Here is a 20,565-nt window from a genome sequence, read left to right on the forward strand (position 1 = left end):
ATTCAAACGGACACTCACTTGTACAGAATAAGACATTGTTTTTCTTTTGCCAAAAATGGCAGTTGCCGGGTTTGTCCGAGCCACCTGTTCCGATCGTGCCTTCAAGCATAGAAAAAACCCCCTTGTCCCTGCAAGCTGGCTTATTTTCCTGGCATGATGAATGGTTTTACCCACAAGCCCTCTACACCACTTAATATCCCCCAAAACGTTTGCATGGGTGCTAAATGAACAAAATTATTTGACTAAAAATATGCAAATAACTTGAAACATATGAAGAGGGCACTAAAAAGTTCTTTTGACATTTTTTACTGGCCCAAACAAGCGGACAGGAAAACGTCAAATGACTTTTCCTGTGCTCGTTTGCGAATCAATCAAAACCATTATCTTTTCAATTTAGAAACTAATTCTGTGGGGCGAGGTCGTCAAATTCGAATAAGGATGTCAACTGCCATACTTAATTCGCTACAGTTGGTTACGCACGAATAAATCGTACGTTTCCTGTCAACAGCATTTGACCGAATCCCGTTGTCTAGTTACCGTCAACAAATCCGATAACTTACAACTGTAACCAGACAATGCTCGGCAAAGGAGATGATTCTACTTGTACGGATTATTGTAGCGGGAAAACAGCTATTATTCTACTATCGGGGAAATATAACAAGAAACAACAAATAATGCTTCGTGCACGAAATTGTATTACTGGTCAGGGAACAGACACACAATAGCGAGGTTCGAATTCAGTGAGGGCGAATAAATCACTCGTCATCCTCTTCACCTCCGTCACCACCATCCGTGCCCTTCTTCAAGTTCTTTCTCTTGACACGACCAGCACGGCCGCCACCGAACGGCGAGCGAAGAGCAAAGTCGATGTGTTTCTGGGAATCCAACCGAACGATGAAGCTGGGAATGTTCACCAACTGCTTGCGAACGCTGAAAATAAGAAAAATAGTAAGTTGCTTGAAACGTATGCATTTTTAGGAAGGTTTGACAATAAGATTCAGTCAAGTTTGCCCACCGAGCCGTAAGTGTCTACCCAGAACTAGACATCAGGCGTGAAGTGTTGCTAGCAACAACTCCAGTGGCCATTCAAAGAAAATCTCGTATGTGCATGGGATTGCATGTGAATATTTTCCACTTCACGCAATGCACAGGCTCTCGCCGACTGTCAGATTGTCACTAGGCGTGGATTGTTGCTAGCAACAGCCCAGTGGCCCAAAAGATATCCAATGGATCATAAGATCTCGTCAAATGGATAATCCGGTTACATGTGAGGCAACTTGTTTCATAACGCTAGCTGAACGGGAGTTGTTGAATACCGAATGTGTCGCTGGCGGATGAGAACGCGAGCGTGGTGAATCGACTTGGCCAATCCCAATTTGAAAACTTGGGTTTGCAGGCGACGCTCCAAGAAATCTTCAACCTTCAAGCTGAGCACGTAATCGAGCTTCATGCGGCTCTCCTCCAACACACCGATGCGTACCAAACGGCGAAGAAGGGCGTTACCTGTACGACAAAGAGTTAAATGATTAATCACTCCACATATTAAATGAACACAGAATAGGGTTCATTATACAACTAATTATCTCAGTTAATTACTCATGTAAGATTGACATCAGGTCTCAGCCAAGAAGTGTCAGATAATGTGCATCATGCAAATTAGTCCTATTCAGCAACGAATAGGCTACAAAGCCTACCATGCTCTAATCAGCATGCAAAGAAAAATATATATATCACAACATTATCATTACCTTCAAACAAACGTTTGCCATCTTTCTCATCAAGAGTGAGCAACTCTCTGGCAGCTTTACGGATCTTGGCCAAAGTGTACTTGACCCTCCAGACTTCCCTCTTGTTGCGAAGACCATATTCACCAATCAATTTTAGCTCTTGATCCAAACGAGCTTTCTCGAAGGGGCGTCGGGGAGCGACGCACACCTTTCGCTGTACCAAGGGAGCACGATGGTTCACCATTTTAACTGTTCAGTCTAAACAGATACCAAAGAAATTAAGGTTTAACACTCATGAATCAGTCACATTGAAAATAAAAATTTCCTTATCGCCTAGTCACGAATCAGGTCAATCTACAACAAGATTCCTGGGATTAAAACTGGCGAAATTACTTTAGCCCCATTCCATCGACAGTCCCTATTTCATCAAGAGTAGTCAAAAGTGGAACAGAGGCATCCGGGAACCGTATAAGAAAATCTCTCAAAATCTAAGCCATCTTTCAAATTTGAAGTTAATTGTTTACTTTCATTTTAATAAATAAATTCCACGAATTTCTCGATAATATTACATTTTTCTTGGCTGCTTAGAGAGGGATTAGACAAAGAAGCAAATTTAATTAATTTTCATACCAAGTAAAAGATAGTGACTGACTGCCACGCTAGAGCAGGAACTGAGAAAGAAATATGGGGCACTGTGTTCTTATAAAAATGACGAAGCCTGGTCTTCCAAGGCAAGATTCGATGCGACATTGCAATTTTCAAGTTTGCAATTACCAGTAATTACCATTTACAATTATAATTTACGAACTGACTAAGTTAATTAAAGTTAGCTAAGAATATTATATTAATAATAATAACTACCAAGAGAAATTGTCGATAGCCATGAGCCATGGGGTGTATTGGGGTCCCCGCCCCGCTCCGAAAAGATGAATCTTGAACAAACGGGGAGTTGGGCTCTGCCCCAATTACCTGAGACACGAAAAACCGCACCGACCTACGGATCGGCCAAAAAACCATCCACCTCGCGTTGAATCCCCGCATATGAATCCCCGATTGAAACCCCATTGGGTGCAGGGCGAAATACCTTACACCCCAAACCATCATATTGTTTTTCTTGGTGGCTAGTACTGCCCGCCAGTTATGTTTCTTTCGGGCAATTTTGCCCGACAGCATTTTTTGGACCGTTTTGGCCGCCAGCTGTTACTATTTTTGCTTTGCGGGCAATTTTTCCCCCAAAATTTCTTGTTTTAGTCCGTTGCGGGCCGTTTTTGCCCGCCATTTGTTTTAATTAACATTTAATTAACACAATTCACACTGTGTATGGTAGGCTACAAAAAAGGGAAAGGGTAAGAATCGTTACGTCATATTGGAAGGTAATACCCGCTGGGGATGGCGAGCAACATCAGGGTGACACAAAATCGTATAAAATGATGCAATAGAGACAACTAAAATCAGTCGAGTGTTCATCTTCGACGGAACAAGAGAAGTTTAGTTGTTTACCAATTGCTGAATTCCTTTGTTCGTTACCATCTGCTAAATTTCGGCTTGCCACAATGGGTAAACTATACAATGTTTAACTAGACTAGTAATTGATGTTGATGGACGGCTATGATTTAGTGATGTTCCTGAAGATGTTGGAATGAGATTTAAATTAAATTCTAAGCATTAATTGTAATGTTTTAACACTCCAGTGAGCTATCAGTAATTGATTTCGTTTTTCTTCCATCGGTATAGGTATCCATGGCATTACACTTCTAATTACTGTTGCCGTTATGGCTGGATCGTGCATAGCTGTGCCAATGGGTTCTCCGTCTTCTAACTATGGTGGTTATTCATACCAAACTACCACTGCTGCGCCGTACTACACCACGACGTATGCGGCCCCCACTTACTACAATACAAAGGCGCCCGAGTACTACCCCACAACATATGCGGCCACCACTTACTACACCGAGGCTCCCATGTACTATGGGGCAAAGGCTCCTGAATACTACACCACCACGTATGCAGCTCCCACTTACTATATGGAGGAACCAAAATACTACTCCGCACCGAGCTATTACACGGAAGCGCCAGTATATTATACCACTCCAAGCTACTACACCGAGGCTCCATCCTACTATACCACAAAGGCTCCTGAGTATTACACCACAACTTACGCTTCACCGGCATACTACCCCGAAGCCCCGAAATATTACTCTGCTCCAAGCTACACTACAACCGTGTCGTACTACACAACTACAGAGGTGCCTAAGTATTACGTAGCACCAACCTACTACACTGAAGCCGCCCCATCTTATTACTCCGAGCCGACCTACTACACTGAAGCCCCGAAGTACTACGCTGCCCCAAGTTACTACACCACGACTGCTCCTTCGTACTACGTCGAACCTACTTACTACACCACAACTTATGCTGCTCCGTCTTACTATACTGAGGCTGCTGAATACTACACAACTAAAGCCCCAGAGTACTACACAAAGAAAGCTGAATACTACACCACCACTTACGCCGCTCCAGCTTATTACACTGAGGCTCCCAAATATTCGGCTCCACAATACACTACAACATATGCGGCTCCAAGCTATTATACAGAAGCCCCTAAGTACTACACTACAACATATGCCGCTCCGGTTTACTACACCGAAGCTCCTCAATACTATACCACAAAGGCAACTGAATACTACACAACTGCCGCCCCGGAGTATTACACGAAGAAAGCTGAGTACTACACCACAACATACGCTGCTCCAGCTTACTACACTGAGTCTCCCAAGTATTACCAGACTGAGGCACCGCAATATTATACTACAAAGGCCCCCGAATACACCACAACGTACGGTGCCCCAAGCTACTACACTGAGGCGCCCAAGTACTACACCACCACCTACGCTGCTCCAACTTACTACACTGAGGCTGCTGAATACTACACCACAAAGGCTGCTGAATACTACACAACCACTTACGCTGCTCCAGCTTACTACACTGAGGCCCCTAAATATTACCAGACTGAGGCTCCAAGATATTATACTACAAAGGCCCCCGAGTATACCACAGCATATGCTACTCCTAGCTACTACACCGAGGCACCGAAGTACTACACAACAACCTATGCAACCCCATCCTACTACACTGAGGCTCCCAAGTACTATTAATCGTGAAAATCCACCAAGCTCGATGATGGAATATTCAGATTTGGTTTTATCATTTACAGTCCTCGTTCCAAGTATTTCCATTTATGCATTCACTAGTCGTTCCATACAAATGTTTCCAAATGAATTGTTGAATACAGATATAATGCCGTTAACTAATCCCCTCGTTGTTTTTATTCTGTATCAAATAAAGCTAATGAAAACGATTTGTTTCCCTACAACACTGTAATTGCTGAACGCATTTATACACAAGAACAATAGTGAGAATTACATCATTGGTTTTCATGAGTCTGGTATAATTTATATAGCCATTTGGTTGCGTAGCATAGAACATTGCTTTAATTCATTGCATTAGCCAATTAACATTGAGTTGGGCAAGGTTGAAATCCACTTATCTTATTAACCGTGTTTAATTGCGTAGCAGGATGTAGCGTAAAATTTTTTAGTTTGCATTTCCACCACTAATGTTAATTTCCTAATTTCAATCTGAAATTCCCTTAAAACGAAATGCTCAAATATTCGGACTAGATGTTAGAAGTTTTGGTTTGCCAGTTTAGATTTTAATTATTGAAAAAAAAAAAGGGTTGCGCTAAGCTCTTGAATGACATGCTAGTATCCTCCAGACCTGTCACGATGTTGGCCCGGATCATATTGCTGTACTATATGACCCACATCGTGACATCAGCTGATAGCTCTTACCTCTCTATTCAGCCTTGCATTGGAATGGTGGGCCAATCCCATACCAACGCTTGACCTTTCGAGTTGTATTTGCTTACAGACTCTTGGTTACTAGCAATCCCAACATTGGGAGGGTGACATACCCAGTCATTTCAAGTGCCGCTACACATAGAAATGCACTCAACTCTTATATACCGTGAATTTCGGCACCAAACTACGTTGATAAAAAAATCGGGCAATTTCCGACATAAAACTAACTCCCATTTAAATTCTGAGAAAATATGACGCAATGTCTTAAATGAACATTATTGGGAAAACAATGATGAATATCATTTGACTTGACTATAAAACAAATAACTTAATTAAATGTTTAAAATTTCGTATTACTTTCAAGCACTCACGATTTAGGGTGTGGCATCACGCATCAACACCGTTAATGGCATGCAAGAATCCTCCATATCCCCTTGCGGCCGATGTTGACACTAATGGATTCACGCATTGGCTAGGTGTTATTCCAGTTGTGAGGAAAAAATAAATTCAAGCCAATCTAGGATCGTCATTACTTAATTCTGGCATTTTTAGTTAATCCTGCAATTTTAATCTTGGCATCGCGTATAGTTATTAAAGGACATATAAATTTTTTCCTTCAAACTGGTGAAAATTGAACGCAAAAAAGTGAATGTGCGATCAGTTGAGAATAGTCTGTTTTTCTCTGGTTACGTGGCTTTAAATCGCAATTGCCAACGGCTAAAAGGGAAGGAAAAAGGGAAGAGAATGTCATAAGTTACGTGAAAACGTCAAAAAAGGTGGGGTAAGAATAATAAAGCCCTTGTAATTATCAATGCCACAGGCTAGCGGCGTGCATTAGGGGGACAAAAGTTCTTATAAAATGAGGACCAAACCAAACATGAATCAGTCGAGTGGGCTCATTGATCAGCAACGGTAGTGAACAGAGTCGCTTATCCAACCCTTCCCTATCAAATCAACTTTATCTTGCAATCATGGGTAAATATCATGCTTTCGAACTTTTTAACTTGTATTACTAGTAGACCTGGAGTAGAATCGTTTAATCATCATGGAAAATTCCTAAAACTAGTTGCGTCGTTTTGATAAGGATCTTAGTTTAAATCGGTTGTTTAACCGGATTCTTTTTCAATTTCCAGCCAACTACGCCACGATGCTCCTGTTGGCTCTTGTTTCTTTGATAGGTCGAGAGGCCGTGGGTGGACCGATGGGATCGTCTTCATCCGGGTACTACACCACTCCGGCGTCCTACTACACCACTCCGGCGTCCTACTACACCACTCCGGCGTCCTACTACACCACTCCGGCGTCCTACTACACCACTCCGGCGTCCTACTACACCACTCCGGCGTCCTACTACACCACTCCGGCGTCCTACTACACCACTCCGGCGTCCCGCGTACTACACAACGAAGAAGGCCGAGTATTACACGACAACATATGCTGCCCCCAGCTACTACACCGAGCCTCCCAAGTACTACACGACCAAAGCGCCGGAATACTACACCACTACGTATGCTGCTCCTACGTACTACACCGAAGCCCCCAAGTACTATTCGGCTCCAAGTTACTACGCAGAGGCCCCGGTTTATTACGCTACAACATACGCTCCTTCAAGTTACTACACCGAGACACCCAAATACTACACAACAAAGGCACCGGAGTATTACACAACGACTTACGCTACACCAAACTACTACACCGAGGCTCCTAAATATTATGCTTCCCCTAGCTACACCACCACTACTAAAGCCTACTACACCACAACAGAAGCAGCCAAATATTATGCTGCTCCGACTTACTATACTGAAGCTGCTCCGTCTTACTATACTGAGGCTACATACTACACCGAAGCCCCAAAGTATTACTCTTCCCCTAGTTACTACACCACTACTGCTCCTTCGCACTACGTCGAACCTAGCTACTACACCACAACTTATGCTGCTCCGTCTTACTATACTGAGGCTGCTGAATACTACACAACTAAAGCCCCTGAGTATTATACCACGAAAGCTGAATACTACACCACCACTTACGCCGCTCCAGCTTATTACACTGAGGCTCTGCAATACTACACAACAAAGGCACCAGAATACACAACGTATGGTGCCCCAAGCTACTACACAGAAGCTCCAAAGTACTACACCACAACCTATGCTGCTCCATCTTACTACACTGAGGCTCCCCAATATTACACCACAAAGGCTGCTGAATACTACACAACTAAAGCCCCCGAGTACTATACCAAGAAAGCTGAATACTACACCACTACTTACGCTGCACCGGTTTACTATACTGAGGCTCCGAAGTACTATCCGGCTCCGACCTACTACCAAAGTGAAGAGCCACAGTACTACACCACAAAGGCGCCCGAATACTACACCACCACTTATGCGGCTCCCAGCTATTACACAGAGGCTCCAAAGTACTACTCTGCCCCAAGCTACTACACTGAAGCAGCCCCAAAATATTATTAGAGGCCAAGCAATTGAAAGAGCTGAAAGTTGATGTCAACTTTTTATGTACCTGTTGTTATTTCATCTCCCATATTTATTCGTTTATCACAATCATTTTCGATTTTTAACGTTATTTCAAAATTAGATGGTTCATACAAAGATTTTCACGTTATCCATTTGTGTTCGATTTTCATTCTTCTTATAAACGTGTGTACAAAACAAACATTATTCGAGTTCATGCCTCTTCATATATGTAGCACATTTACATTTAAACATAGACCTTATAAAAAGGCTTAATGTCAAATCGCTATAAGGATTAAAAGATGCTGCAATTTAACTTCCATCTCTTAACGTTTACCACTTCTCTCTTAGTTACATCAACAATAGGAAGAGTCTAGCTAGAATGACATGAGTTTTTGAAGTGAAATTGCTTAAGCAAAGATTTGCATCTGGATGGATTAAACTATATAGCAAATGTGCATATCCTTCAAACAATTCATGTCTGAGAATGAATAAATAGACGTTTTTCTTGTAATTACCGACTATAGGGAAAGGATAAGATTGAATCATTAGTTAGTCGTTATACATATCACACTTTCGTGAATTCTTTGTTTCTTTATTGTCATAGTAAGCCAAATCGTAGGAGTTAATCAGTTAGCGAACGCATGTTGCAACATGGGTTTAAAGAAAAAATCGTTAAACTAGTTTTAATGATCCTGTAGCAAGAACATTTACACTGCTCTCGTGTATATAATGTTTTAAAGAGATATTACTATTTACATTTTCCTCTTATTCCTCATAGAATCGTCGAGTTATCTCGCGAATAATGCGCCCCTTCAACGCGTTTCTAGGCAACAAAAGCGCCAGACCAAAAGGGTGGGGTAAGAATATTGGCTGTCACTACCTGAAAGGTGCACGTGTCGTAGCCGCAGGGCTAATGAATTGAAACAGGGTGACTTTGCAGTCGTATAAAATGAGAGGACAAAGGTGTTTTAATTCAGTGTAGTAAGCAACTTGAACACGTCAACAGCAGAATAACATATTTCATATCGTGTTTTCCAACATTGCAATTATGGGTAATTTGACGTTTTATTTCCCTATTTAATCGTAGGAATTGAAACTCTGATTAATTTTTGACATCAATTATTTGTATTGAACTTGTGTGTACCTGAGCTGCGTACAGGTGGGTCAGGAGATAACATTTTCTGTGTGTTCTTGCTATAGTTAATTACGGCGCGATGCTGCTATTGGCTGTTGTCTGTTTGATGACTGGAGGGGCCATGGGTGGACCGATGGGTTCGTCTTCTGAATACTACACTACTCCAGCGCCTTACTACACAACGACGTATGCAGCCCCCAGCTACTACACCACCAAGGCTCCCGAGTACTACACAACGAAGAAGGCCGAGTATTATACAACAGCATATGCTGCTCCTAGCTACTACACCGAGTCACAGAAATACTACACGACCAAAGCCCCTGAATACTACACCACAGCATCCTACTACACCACTACGTATGCTGCTCCGACGTACTACACTGAATCCCCGAAGTACTACTCGGCTACAAGTTACTACACAGAGGCACCGGTGTACTACACTACCACATACGCTACGCCAAGCTACTACACTGAAGCTCCCAAATACTACGCTGCCCCTAGCTATGCCACCACCACTGTTGCTTACTACACAACCGAAGCAGCCAAATATTATGCTGCTCCGACTTACTACACTGAAGCTGCTCCGTCTTACTACAATGAGCCTACGTACTACGCCGAAGCTCCAAAGTATTACTCTGCCCCAAGTTACTACACCACGGCTGCTCCTTCGTATTACGTCGAACCTAGCTACTACACCACAACGTATGCTGCTCCATCTTACTACACTGAGGCTCCCCAATATTACACCACAAAGGCTGCTGAATACTACACAACTAAAGCCCCGGAGTACTACACAAAGAAAGCTGAATACTACACCACCACTTATGCTGCACCTGTTTACTACACTGAGGCTCCCAAGTATTACTCGGCTCCTGAATACTACACTACCAAGGCTCCTGAATACACTACATCGTATGCTGCACCAAGCTATTATACAGAGGCGCCCAAGTACTACACCACCACTTACGCTGCACCGGTTTACTACACTGAGGCTCCCCAGTATTACACCACAAAGGCTGCTGAATACTACACGACTTCAGCCCCGGAGTATTACACCAAGAAAGCTGAATACTACACCACAACATACGCTGCTCCAGCTTACTACACTGAGGCCCCCAAGTATTACCAGACCGAAGCCTCCGAAATACTACACCACAAAGGCGCCAGAGTACTACACTACCACCTACGCCACTCCCAGTTACTACACCGAAGCTCCAGTCTACTACACAACAACTTATGCAACCCCATCATACTACACTGAGGCTCCCAAATACTATTAGTTGAAGTTGTCTTGACAATCAAGCTCGGTGTTGAGATGCGTATGTGTCATTCTACACCTCTACCGTCGTTGAATGAGTTGGGATTGCCATGTGTCATATTTGTCTTTACTAGTCATTCTCCTTACGGATATGGTTTCTAGATGAAGTGTTGAATACAGAATTTATGTCGTTACTTGCTGCTCGTGTGTTATTCTATTCCATCTGCCAAAGTTACGTCCGTTGGGTTTAACCCGTGAATCTACGTGATTACGATTTCCTATTGATCCTCGTAACGCGTCTTGGCATGAAATTTTTGTTAGTTTTTGATGAGCTGGTCGGTTAGTTAACATCAGTAATTGGGTTTGAAATGCCATAAGTAGAGGATACGAGATTACAAAGGGAATTGCCAAGACATTCTTGATGTGATCTGGATGACATGGTTGTGAGAATGGTGCTGTGCGAAGAACGTGAAAGAAGTGTATGGAGATTGGAGAATGAAAGTCTGGATCTTAGAATTGAAAAACATTGTGTTTAATTACCACTGGACTTTTCCATTTTCATTAGACTACGGTTTATGAATGAATCAAATCAATTGTGATTGTGAAATAGCATCAGACTAAGTGTCATAATGGATATCCATATATTCCAACATGAAAGGTAAGCCATCTATTTTATTCTTTTGACCTCGTCTAAACATCGTAAAAGCCGACCATTTAAAATTTAAAAAACATAAAAGTGTTTTCGAAAGTCAAGAACTTAATTCACACGGGCGCGATTCCGTTTATGAAAACAGTTAAAACGCTCTTCCACGAATTCAACTCTTTTGAAGACATGCCCGCAGAGCCGAGGACATCAAACAGAATCCGACTAAAGTCCTGATGAGCAAATCGTATACGACATCAATAAATTATTTATTATTATTTTTTTTTTTACTGATAAATTAGTGCACTTTAAATGACTCACTTTCCAAGGTCCGCGAGGAATTCCGCGTTCAATATGGCTGCGTTTCATGTAATCAATGTTATCCAAAAGTTGCACCTTATCGTCCATGGCTGTGATGATGTTGTCTAGGCGATCGGCGACAAGAGCAACTTGTTTATTATATTCGTGATCGTCTTTCAGAGACTCGACGGGAACATTAGCGAATTTGGAAAAGAACGTCTGAGCGCGATCGTTCTCTTTGAAAAGCCTTTTTTCCGCAAAATTAAAGATTCATATACGGCAGGTGCGAAAACTTTAGTTTGATGAGCAATCACCCACCTGACGAGGATAGAGGAAACAATTGAATAGCGATCGTTTCTGAGGTTTCGCCAACTTCTTTGGACATCGTGGATCTGATACAGCCAACCTTTTTCGCCAACATTTTCTGGAACTTGCGATAAGCCCCGATGTGGCTGAAATTGAAATTTTAAAAAGTGAAAGGTAGCAAATTTATTCGACTGCTAAATTGCGTCTTGCCGGTGTGATGTCCGCGGAACAAGGTTGTCGTTCCTGCACGATCGATCCCAAAGTATTTTGCGCGATGCTCTCACCGTGAGAGATGCGGAGATTGCAGCTGCCCTCTTCCGAATGTGTTGGATTTTCTGTAGCGATTGGCTGTGAAATTTAAATGTACAACGTCAGCTGATTCGAGCGAAAAATGTGAGGGAATCGATAAAAGCCATAAAGTTTCCATGTGCAATAGAAAAAAACATAATTGGTGTGAAGAAAAGTTTGAAACTTGTTGTTCCATTCATGATTCCGCATTAGAGCGAACGGCTATTTCTTAGAAAAATGAAGAATAGAAACGTTGACAGCTCTGAATAGCTGATTTATTTTTTTGAATTTTTAAATTAGAATATTCGTCAGTGTTGCGTTTCGACTTACCTCTTCGGGGCAAGCGTTGATACAAGCAACGATGCTGAAGAAGATAGCCAATTTAAGACTCATTGCGGATCGATACAGTAGAGAACAAGTTCTGAAAATAGCAGAAAACTGTATAGTAAGTTAGTATAATGTTATTAGTATCCGACCCTTAAGTCCACTTAAAAAAATAACAGAAAATAGGAACGATAATGCCCCTTTCTTAACTATAGTCACAAACGGTACTCTGAGAGTAACATTAAACGCACATTTACATCTACCAATGAATAAGAACTGTGTTTATGTCTAACAATACCGGTTTTAATGATGGTCTTGGTGAAGACAATATGCTGGGCCGGATGCGGAAGACTGCCGGACAGAGTCGGAAAGAACTGCCACTTTAGTCATATTGCCTCCTAGCGGGCGTAGGTTATAATACATTTAAACCGAGTGTATACTTATCGCAAATGAAATCGAGATTGGCTATCTGAAATCGCATGTTCTTATTGGTGAAGTCTTATCGCTCAAGTGGAAACCCTTTTAAAAGGAGACCGATTTTGGAATGAATTTTAATCCAATTCATTAACCGTGTTCCATATACTATTTCGTTTCAAATCCTATGCAACGATGTAGAAGCATTAGAGTACAATAATTTATCAATTGTGTAATAATGATTTACATTTCAGCTACACGCTCGATTGAATTTCAAAGTATTTCTCTTTGTAATCAACGTGTGAGATGAGATTGGGGAGGGGAAACATGACAGCTGACCATTGGATTGTATCGAAAAAGGGCTGCATTATTGCACTATTAAGTTGGACAACTAACTGAAATTGAAAATGTTGGATGATTTCTTTTCATCAGCGGCTTGGGATCGCGTTAAAGGAATAACAAAAGACGTCATCTTCGCCATACGATGGCTTTTCTTAAAGCAATCGTTTAAAGCGTAGAAATTAGACTTGCGTATGCCTCTTACTTCACGGCGAGAATCCATTCAAAAAATGGCAGGTTAATTCAATCAAACAAAAGTGTCAATGAAATTACCTTTTTGCTGGTGAATGGCACATTCTCAGGTTGATCGGGTATTTCCATTGCCATCTTGCTAATGTGATCGCTGAGATGTTTTTTGTCCATTTTGCCAGTGGCCTTCCGATCGCAGTGATAATTGCTGCGCTGATCAGGAGGTATGAATTGGTCCTTTAAACGAATGAAAAACAAAATTATGTTAATTTGGAAAGCCTTTGTTCAAGCGACACAAATAAGTCATCACGCACATCAGGGTCTACTTCTTTGGATAGCATTTCCAACTCCTCGGCCGACAGTTGCGTAAGAAGATCATCAACGTCGATGTCGTCTTCATCTTTCTGGCCTTTTTCGTTGGCCGTTTTAGACGTCATGGCCGTTGCACCGGTTATTGCAGGTAGACGGCCCTAAGAAGAGACAAGACAATCCAGAGAATCGTGACGGATAGTTGGCCAATCATCAACTGTCCTTTCCTCGTTACTTAAAAAAAAAGAAGCTGTTTGGGAAACTGGCCAAGTCCTTCACAAGATTCCGTTTATTTACACCTCGCAAGGTTATAACCCCATGCGTACGGCTGGATAGGCGTTTGCCATCCGCCTCAATAAGTGTCCTAAAACTATTATTTCTATTGATTCAAATCATCCAATTGCAATGCAAGAAAACAGCGTCTGCACTTGAACTGGATTTCAAACAGATCCGTGCGAATGGACTTTTGGAAGAATGTCCACGAATGCAGGCAAGACGCCAGATGTTGGCCAGTCCAACGAAATAGACAATGGATGGATGTTTTTAAAAAAGAGAGATAGAAAAAGAAAGGCAAACAGAGATGCTTATTTTATTCCGGGACGGAATATAAGCGACTAGGGACACTATGCTTTTTGTGTCACATACGTCGTAGTCGAATGGAATGGTTATTTTAGTGGGGATCTTCTTTTGGCGCTATGTACGTTCTTGATTCTCTGGCGCAAATGAAACATAGTCTGCTTTTCTTTTTCGCCACTTGCGTTTTGTCGTAAAGAGAAAACCAGCAATGCGGAAGAGACGCCGGTTTTTTTGAGCAACGTATGGATCTATCTCGCGTAAATTGTGACGCTAATGCCAAAAATGATTGATGCTGTTGACTTCAAAAAGCCAGCGTGTCTTTTGTTCTGAATAATTCATGGTCTCGTTAAACAAGCGCACTTCGTTACGGTGAGTGCGGGGCACTATAGCAGACACTTCCGGTTCAGGACATATTTCAGACCGGGGAAACTTGAAATGCGATGCGTCGTTTGGGGGTGAAGAGAAAAAGAGTATGGGCTTATTACTTAACTAAACGTAATCTGTTGATTCAAATAACATGAAGTTCTTAATTCTGATATTCGTACCGTGAATACTCGTCCAATTGACGATTTTCAGTTATCAGCAATGAAGCAACTGCGAAAAGGCAATCAACACGCACATGAGATTGAATACGCAAATGAGCACATCCAGAGAGAATGTTTTCTACTGCCTATCTCAGAGGTCGGTCACGTACTGCGTGCTATTTTTTGTTCTTTAAGAAAAGGAAACAGCCAACAACGCCAAGTCGAGTTGTCCGGGAATTCGGCTTAGCTTCGTTCCAGCACTGGGGAATGCGGTGGAAATAGTGATACAACATTCCGTACAACACGCATCCTTAAAATACAAAATTAAATTGTTGGATGCTGTGACCATGTCTCCTGCAATCAATGCGAAGCAAGGCTTTCACGTTTGCAGGTCTAGACCTGTACGCTCGAATGCGGGACAGGTGTCAGTTCGAGCCCCCCACTTTTTTTTTTGGGTTGTCGTTTAAAAAATTTTTTTTTAAAAAAAAAAAAACCCCCCCCCCCCCCCCTTTTTTTTTTTTTTTCCCCCCCCCCCTTTTTTTTTTTTTTTTTTTAAAATTTTGGGAAAGATAAACTAATTAGTGGCTGACGGGGTAAACGGGCAAGCACTCGGGGCGATACAACGGGGGAGGGGGGGCCTTTTTGCGTACCCTTACCACCAACGCAGCAATTCCTTTGTTCGAATTTCGAATTCACGTCGTAGAAGGGGTGGGGTAAGAATCATTAGGGCCTACATCATACCTTAGCAAGCGTATCCGCCGGCAATAGAGTTGCATCAGGGTGAAACGAAATCACTTAAAAACGAGGGTAACTTTCATGTTGAGAATCATTCGAGTGAGCATCTTGGACGCAGCAAGATTCTAATAGTAAAGAGTTTTAGATTTATCGCTACAAAGTGTGTTTGAGTTTCAGTCTTCAATCATGGGTAAAGTATTAATTTTCTAACCTGTTTATTTAATGACATTTGGTTTACGTGGTAAATGATTAATAGGCTGTTTTGGTTGGCCTATGTTTTTCCTTTTGTTTTTCTTGTTATGTTATTTTAAACGAAGAGCTCAGATTTCATGCACCGTCTCAATGACTGGAATGATTGGTTTCGGGTGCTGATTATTATGTTTTTCGTTGTTAGGTTGCTTAAGCATTGAAATGCTATTAGCCGTTGTTATACTGATAGCTGGTTCAACCGGTGGTGTGCCGATGGGTTCGTCTTCATCTGGGTACGGTGAATATTCTTACCAAACGACCACTGCTGCGCCGTACTACACCACTGCTGCGCCGTACTACACCACTGCTGCGCCGTACTACACCACTGCTGCGCCGTACTACACCACTGCTGCGCCGTACTACACCACTGCTGCGCCGTACTACACCACTGCTGCGCCGTACTACACCACTGCTGCGCCGTACTACACCACTGCTGCGCCGTACTACACCACTGCTGCGCCGTACTACACCACTGCTGCGCCGTACTACACCACTGCTGCGCCGTACTACACCACTGCTGCGCCGTACTACACCACTGCTGCGCCGTACTACACCACTGCTGCGCCGTACTACACCACTGCTGCGCCGTACTACACCACTGCTGCGCCTACTACACCACTGCTCGCCGTACTACACCACTGCTGCGCCGTACTACACCACTGCTGCGCCGTACTACACCACTGCTGCGCCGTACTACACCACTGCTGCGCCGTACTACACCACTGCTGCGCCGTACTACACCACTGCTGCGCCGTACTACACCACGACGTATGCGGCCCCCACTTACTACACTGAGGCTCCCATGTACTATGGCACAAAGGCTCCTGAATACTACACCACCACGTATGCAGCTCCCACTTACTATATGGAGGAACCGAAATACTACTCCGCACCGAGCTATTACACAGAAGCGCCTGTATATTACACGACAACGTATGCCACTCCAACCTACTACACCGAGGCTCCCTCCTACTATACCACAAAGGCCCCTGAGTATTACACCACAACTTACGCTTCACCGGCCTACTACACCGAAGCCCCGAAATATTACTCTGCGCCAAGCTACACTACAACCGTGTCGTACTACACAACTACAGAGGCGCCCAAGTATTACGTAGCTCCAACCTACTACACTGAAGCCGCCCCATCTTACTACTCCGAGCCGACCTACTACACTGAAGCCCCGAAGTACTACGCTGCCCCAAGTTACTACACCACGGCTGCTCCTTCGTACTACGTCGAACCTAGCTACTACACCACAACTTATGCTGCTCCGTCTTACTATACTGAGGCTGCTGAATACTACACAACTAAAGCCCCGGAGTACTACACAGAGAAAGCTGAATACTACACCACCACTTACTCCGCTCCAGCTTATTACACTGAGGCTCCACAATACTACACAACAAAGGCACCCGAATACACAACGTATGGTGCCCCAAGCTACTACACCGAGGCCCCCAAGTACTACACCACCACTTACGCTGCTCCAGTTTACTACACTGAGGCTCCCAAATATTCGGCTCCACAATACACTACAACGTATGCTGCGCCAAGCTATTATACAGAAGCCCCGAAGTACTACACCACAACTTATGCTGCTCCATCTTACTACACTGAGGCTCCCCAATATTACACCACAAAGGCTGCTGAATACTACACAACTAAAGCCCCGGAGTACTACACAATGGAAGCTGAATACTACACCACCACTTACGCTGCCCCTGTTTACTACACTGAGGTTCCTAAGTATTACTCGGCTCCGAGCTACTACCAGACTGAGGCTCCTGAATACTACACAACCAAGGCTCCTGAATATACTACATCGTATGCTGCACCAAGCTATTATACAGAGGCGCCCAAGTACTACACCACCACTTACGCTGCACCGGTTTACTACCCTGAGGCTCCCCAGTATTACACGACAAAGGCTGCTGAATACTACACGACTTCAGCCCCGGAGTATTACACCAAGAAAGCTGAATACTACACCACAACATACGCTGCTCCAGCTTACTACACTGAGGCCCCCAAGTATTACCAGACCGAAGCTCCCGAAATACTACACCACAAAGGCGCCAGAGTACTACACTACCACCTACGCCACTCCCAGTTACTACACCGAAGCTCCAGTCTACTACACAACAACTTATGCAACCCCATCATACTACACTGAGGCTCCCAAATACTACTAGCTGCTTCGTGGGTATGAGTAAATTAATCTCTGGTACCTAAGTTAAAAATCACATATGTATGTTAGTCTTTAAAAAGCGGTTAATCCCTTTGTCACATTATTCCACCACTAGTCATTCCCATGGAATATGGTTGCGAAAAAATATGCTCAATAAAGTATTTATTCGGTTAGCAAAATTTGTTATTTGTTATGTTTTATGCTGAACACGCAGTTTAAATCTAGGTTTCATTCAAATTGTTGAAACGTTACTTAGTGTAAGATTCCTGTGACGTGTCGAAACTGCGATTTCAATCCGCTCATCTAGTTGCATTTTTGCGAAACAAATCTGCCAACGGTGTTTATCTTGGAAACCTAACCGACAGGTATGTTTAAGTTTTCATTTACATTTTGTTTTAAGATTAAGACTATTTAATTTAGGTTAGTTCTTCTGTTGAATCACTATTCAGACATTGAATTGAAAACCTGTTTACTATCTCATTACATCGTTAAAGAATAACTTTTCATGATTAGTTTGCAGGACAATCAGTCATTTATCGCAAACAAAATTGTAAGCCTCGAGTGTGGCAATTTGAATTTGACTTGATGAGAAACAGGAAGTCATTGTTGAATGTTGATATACAATGTCATTAATAATTTTTTTGCCAATTTCAATTGCCAGTTAGTCGTCCCGATTCTTCAACGAGATGGTCCATCATTAACCGTGTACTCGGGAAGCAATCCAATGCCCCACCTTGTTTATTACTGAAAGTAGAGCACTTGTCGTTAACGAGGGCGGTCACGGGCCATCGACCCTGCGTTAGTTTGAGCTGGGGCCTTTTGTATCGTGAAAAGGCTAAAGAAACTGTAGACCCGTAATGAGTTGGATTACAGGTGTCTGCATGAGCAACAGTTAGCTGTAATTGTTGCATTACCTGTGAAAGCTGATTTGCATATACCTTCATCCCGGCAGAGGAACACAATTCTTGGACTGCATCTTTCGTGATTGTTCATTGAAATTCAGGTAGTTGACCACAGGTCGTTTCCTTTTGACCTTAACACTATCGATTGAAATTCTGTGTTACAGGTGCCTGCTGGCCGTACGCAAACGGCCCACATGTGGCAGGTCTTGTACAAGATCGTATGTAGCTGATACGTCAACATGAAAAGGAAAACTATCAGCTAGTAATAAGGTTTGTCCTTGGTTTGAATAATAAATGCTTCACTCTTCTTAGACAGGCCCTAGTGGACTTGAAACAAGCTCTTATGGCCGCACATTGCGACAGAGTTTCCTCTTGACTTTTAGTGGAAGTAGGAGGTAGTTTTTTTTAGCATTGATCGTCATGAGTGACCAGCACTCAGCAGCTCTTATCATGCAACGTAACCTTATTCTGGGATGTATGGCTTTTACAGTTGCATGTGAAACTAAATTGAGGAGCATTTCGGCTGCCGAGTTGCCTACAAGATATGCACGCACACGAGTGTTGGCAAACGGACCAGCACGCACGTAATTTTGCCGATATTTTCTTAAGTTAATATTTTTTTCGATTCCAAGTATCTTGAATTGCGTGGCTGTTCTTTGCGCACGTTGCCGCACATGATTGCCAAATGCAATTGGCCAAAGACTTTGCGGTTTTTATCTTTTTTGCTGTTAGGTTCATGTTTGATTTATTCTAGCAGCCGAGAAGTTCTTCGAAAAATTAAATAGCACGGCCACTCCTATTTTGAGGTAAAAAATTTTGGAAGGATCCGCCTTTCACTTGAAGCTAATTCAATGGAAAGGGGGAAGGCTTGACCATCTCGTGACAAGGACCTGTTATCAGCCACTGACTTTGATTTAGATGGCGGCAGACTGGTAGGTCTTGTGTGGCTTGTCATCCCACATGACATACGATAATGAAGTTGCTGTAATATCATAATCTAAACTCTTTGTTCTATAATGAAAACGCATTCAGGCTCCAGGCATTCTTTGAATAGGCTGAGCGATACACACGACTCTCTGCTGGGACTGTATGTATAACCTAACGAATGATTTTCAAATTTGCGAGAGTGGAGTTTAATGCAAATAATGTAAATAGGCAATGGGCTCATTATGTTTGTTACTGTATTTTTTCAGCTTGAGGTCAAATTATTTGAAAATATTATTCAACTTTTGCTTAACTGCACATTTCCACATTGCATCTATAATGATGTCATTAAAGCTGTAGTATTCCTACTTATTCTTCCTATTTTTTTTACTCAAGTTTACAAGCAATGTCTTGTTAGTATTCCTCTTTTTTTTCTTGATTGTTCTGGATGCGCACAATAACTTGTCAGGCGACAGCGTCAAGTGTTTCGGCGCAGCGGAACAACTGCATTACGACGTCAGCGCATGAAACGCTGGAGTGAAGCTCGTGACGTAGGGGCGATGGGCGAGGTATATAAAGACACCCAACTGCGCTGCTTTTGAATATTGTTCACAGAAATCCTCCGGCAGGCCTGTATTCTACAGGTAGGTTTAAAATAATTAGCGATCATGTTCCCAATTTGTAAAACTTGTTAAGTTCTTTTGTTTTTCCAATTGTTTCATTCAATTCATGGCTAGTAATGTAGTTAATCTATGTTTTCTGTATTGCAGTTTAGATTCAGTTAAATCATGTTGAAGTCGACTTCGATGAAAACACTTGTTACGCTGCTGATGGTGTGTTTCATTTTGATGGCATCGTCACCAAACTTGAGGGGAGCTGAAGCTCGTTATCTTATGAC

General features: G+C 42.6%; 4 protein-coding genes, 1 long non-coding RNA gene and 1 pseudogene across 7 annotated transcripts; 3 read left to right on the forward strand and 3 right to left on the reverse strand.

Annotated features, from left to right (window-relative positions):
* Positions 1–678: 678 nt before the first annotated feature.
* Positions 679–2,467, reverse strand: LOC116927664 (40S ribosomal protein S9). Of its 2 annotated transcripts, none has more exons than XM_045176815.1 (4): positions 2,358–2,467; positions 1,749–1,985; positions 1,317–1,503; positions 679–930 (listed from the first exon to the last, which is right to left on the reverse strand). In XM_045176815.1, exons 2-4 carry the CDS (start codon positions 1,969–1,971, stop codon positions 756–758), a joined length of 585 nt encoding a protein of 194 aa, XP_045032750.1. In that variant the 5' UTR covers positions 1,972–1,985; positions 2,358–2,467; the 3' UTR covers positions 679–755. The 2 variants fall into 2 exon arrangements, with proteins under 2 accessions (XP_045032750.1, XP_032790599.1); XM_032934708.2 differs by lacking the exon at positions 2,358–2,467 and adding an exon at positions 2,297–2,339.
* Positions 2,468–3,083: 616 nt separating this feature from the next.
* Positions 3,084–10,648, forward strand: LOC123474587 (annotated as a pseudogene).
* On the forward strand, positions 6,080–6,992 carry LOC116927657. The gene is made up of 2 exons (XR_006649434.1): positions 6,080–6,562; positions 6,721–6,992. It is a non-coding gene; the product is annotated as an uncharacterized LOC116927657 (long non-coding RNA).
* Positions 10,649–11,106: 458 nt separating the features above from the next.
* On the reverse strand, positions 11,107–13,118 carry LOC116927662. 2 transcript variants are annotated; one of them, XM_045176838.1, is made up of 8 exons: positions 12,977–13,118; positions 12,756–12,914; positions 12,614–12,666; positions 12,322–12,412; positions 11,914–12,051; positions 11,716–11,849; positions 11,419–11,644; positions 11,107–11,330 (listed from the first exon to the last, which is right to left on the reverse strand). In XM_045176838.1, exons 4-8 carry the CDS (start codon positions 12,382–12,384, stop codon positions 11,217–11,219), a joined length of 675 nt encoding a protein of 224 aa, XP_045032773.1. In that variant the 5' UTR covers positions 12,385–12,412; positions 12,614–12,666; positions 12,756–12,914; positions 12,977–13,118; the 3' UTR covers positions 11,107–11,216. The 2 variants fall into 2 exon arrangements, with proteins under 2 accessions (XP_045032773.1, XP_045032772.1); XM_045176837.1 differs by having other exon boundaries at positions 12,322–12,429; positions 12,614–12,914.
* Positions 12,947–14,847, reverse strand: LOC116934532 (tropomodulin-2). The gene is made up of 4 exons (XM_045176841.1): positions 14,688–14,847; positions 13,572–13,727; positions 13,342–13,494; positions 12,947–13,272 (listed from the first exon to the last, which is right to left on the reverse strand). Exons 2-4 carry the CDS (start codon positions 13,692–13,694, stop codon positions 13,270–13,272), a joined length of 279 nt encoding a protein of 92 aa, XP_045032776.1. The 5' UTR covers positions 13,695–13,727; positions 14,688–14,847; the 3' UTR covers positions 12,947–13,269.
* Positions 14,848–15,431: 584 nt separating this feature from the next.
* Positions 15,432–18,020, forward strand: LOC116927637 (extensin-2). Its single transcript, XM_045176842.1, is given in 4 exon segments — positions 15,432–15,591; positions 15,796–16,113; positions 16,361–17,676; positions 17,678–18,020. Coding segments are annotated over 4 exon segments (1,806 nt in total). The 5' UTR covers positions 15,432–15,587; the 3' UTR covers positions 17,846–18,020.
* Positions 18,021–20,565: the final 2,545 nt, after the last annotated feature.

This window comes from Daphnia magna, linkage group LG7 (assembly GCF_020631705.1).
Source record: "Daphnia magna isolate NIES linkage group LG7, ASM2063170v1.1, whole genome shotgun sequence".
NCBI lineage: Eukaryota > Metazoa > Arthropoda > Branchiopoda > Diplostraca > Daphniidae > Daphnia > Daphnia magna.

Coding starts and splice junctions, on each gene's coding strand:
- LOC116927664 (XM_045176815.1), bottom strand. CDS start 1,971: ATGGTGAACCATCGTGCTCCCTTGGTACAGCGAAAGGTGTGCGTCGCT. Junction 1,504..1,748: donor TGGCAAACGTTTGTTTGAAG/GTAATGATAATG, acceptor TTTGTCGTACAG/GTAACGCCCTTCTTCGCCGT. Junction 931..1,316: donor ATCCGCCAGCGACACATTCG/GTATTCAACAAC, acceptor TCTTATTTTCAG/CGTTCGCAAGCAGTTGGTGA.
- LOC116934532 (XM_045176841.1), bottom strand. CDS start 13,694: ATGACGTCTAAAACGGCCAACGAAAAAGGCCAGAAAGATGAAGACGAC. Junction 13,495..13,571: donor CCAAAGAAGTAGACCCTGAT/GTGCGTGATGAC, acceptor ATTCGTTTAAAG/GACCAATTCATACCTCCTGA.
- LOC116927662 (XM_045176838.1), bottom strand. CDS start 12,384: ATGAGTCTTAAATTGGCTATCTTCTTCAGCATCGTTGCTTGTATCAAC. Junction 12,052..12,321: donor TCAACGCTTGCCCCGAAGAG/GTAAGTCGAAAC, acceptor TAAATTTCACAG/CCAATCGCTACAGAAAATCC. Junction 11,850..11,913: donor GTTCCGCGGACATCACACCG/GCAAGACGCAAT, acceptor TTTCAATTTCAG/CCACATCGGGGCTTATCGCA.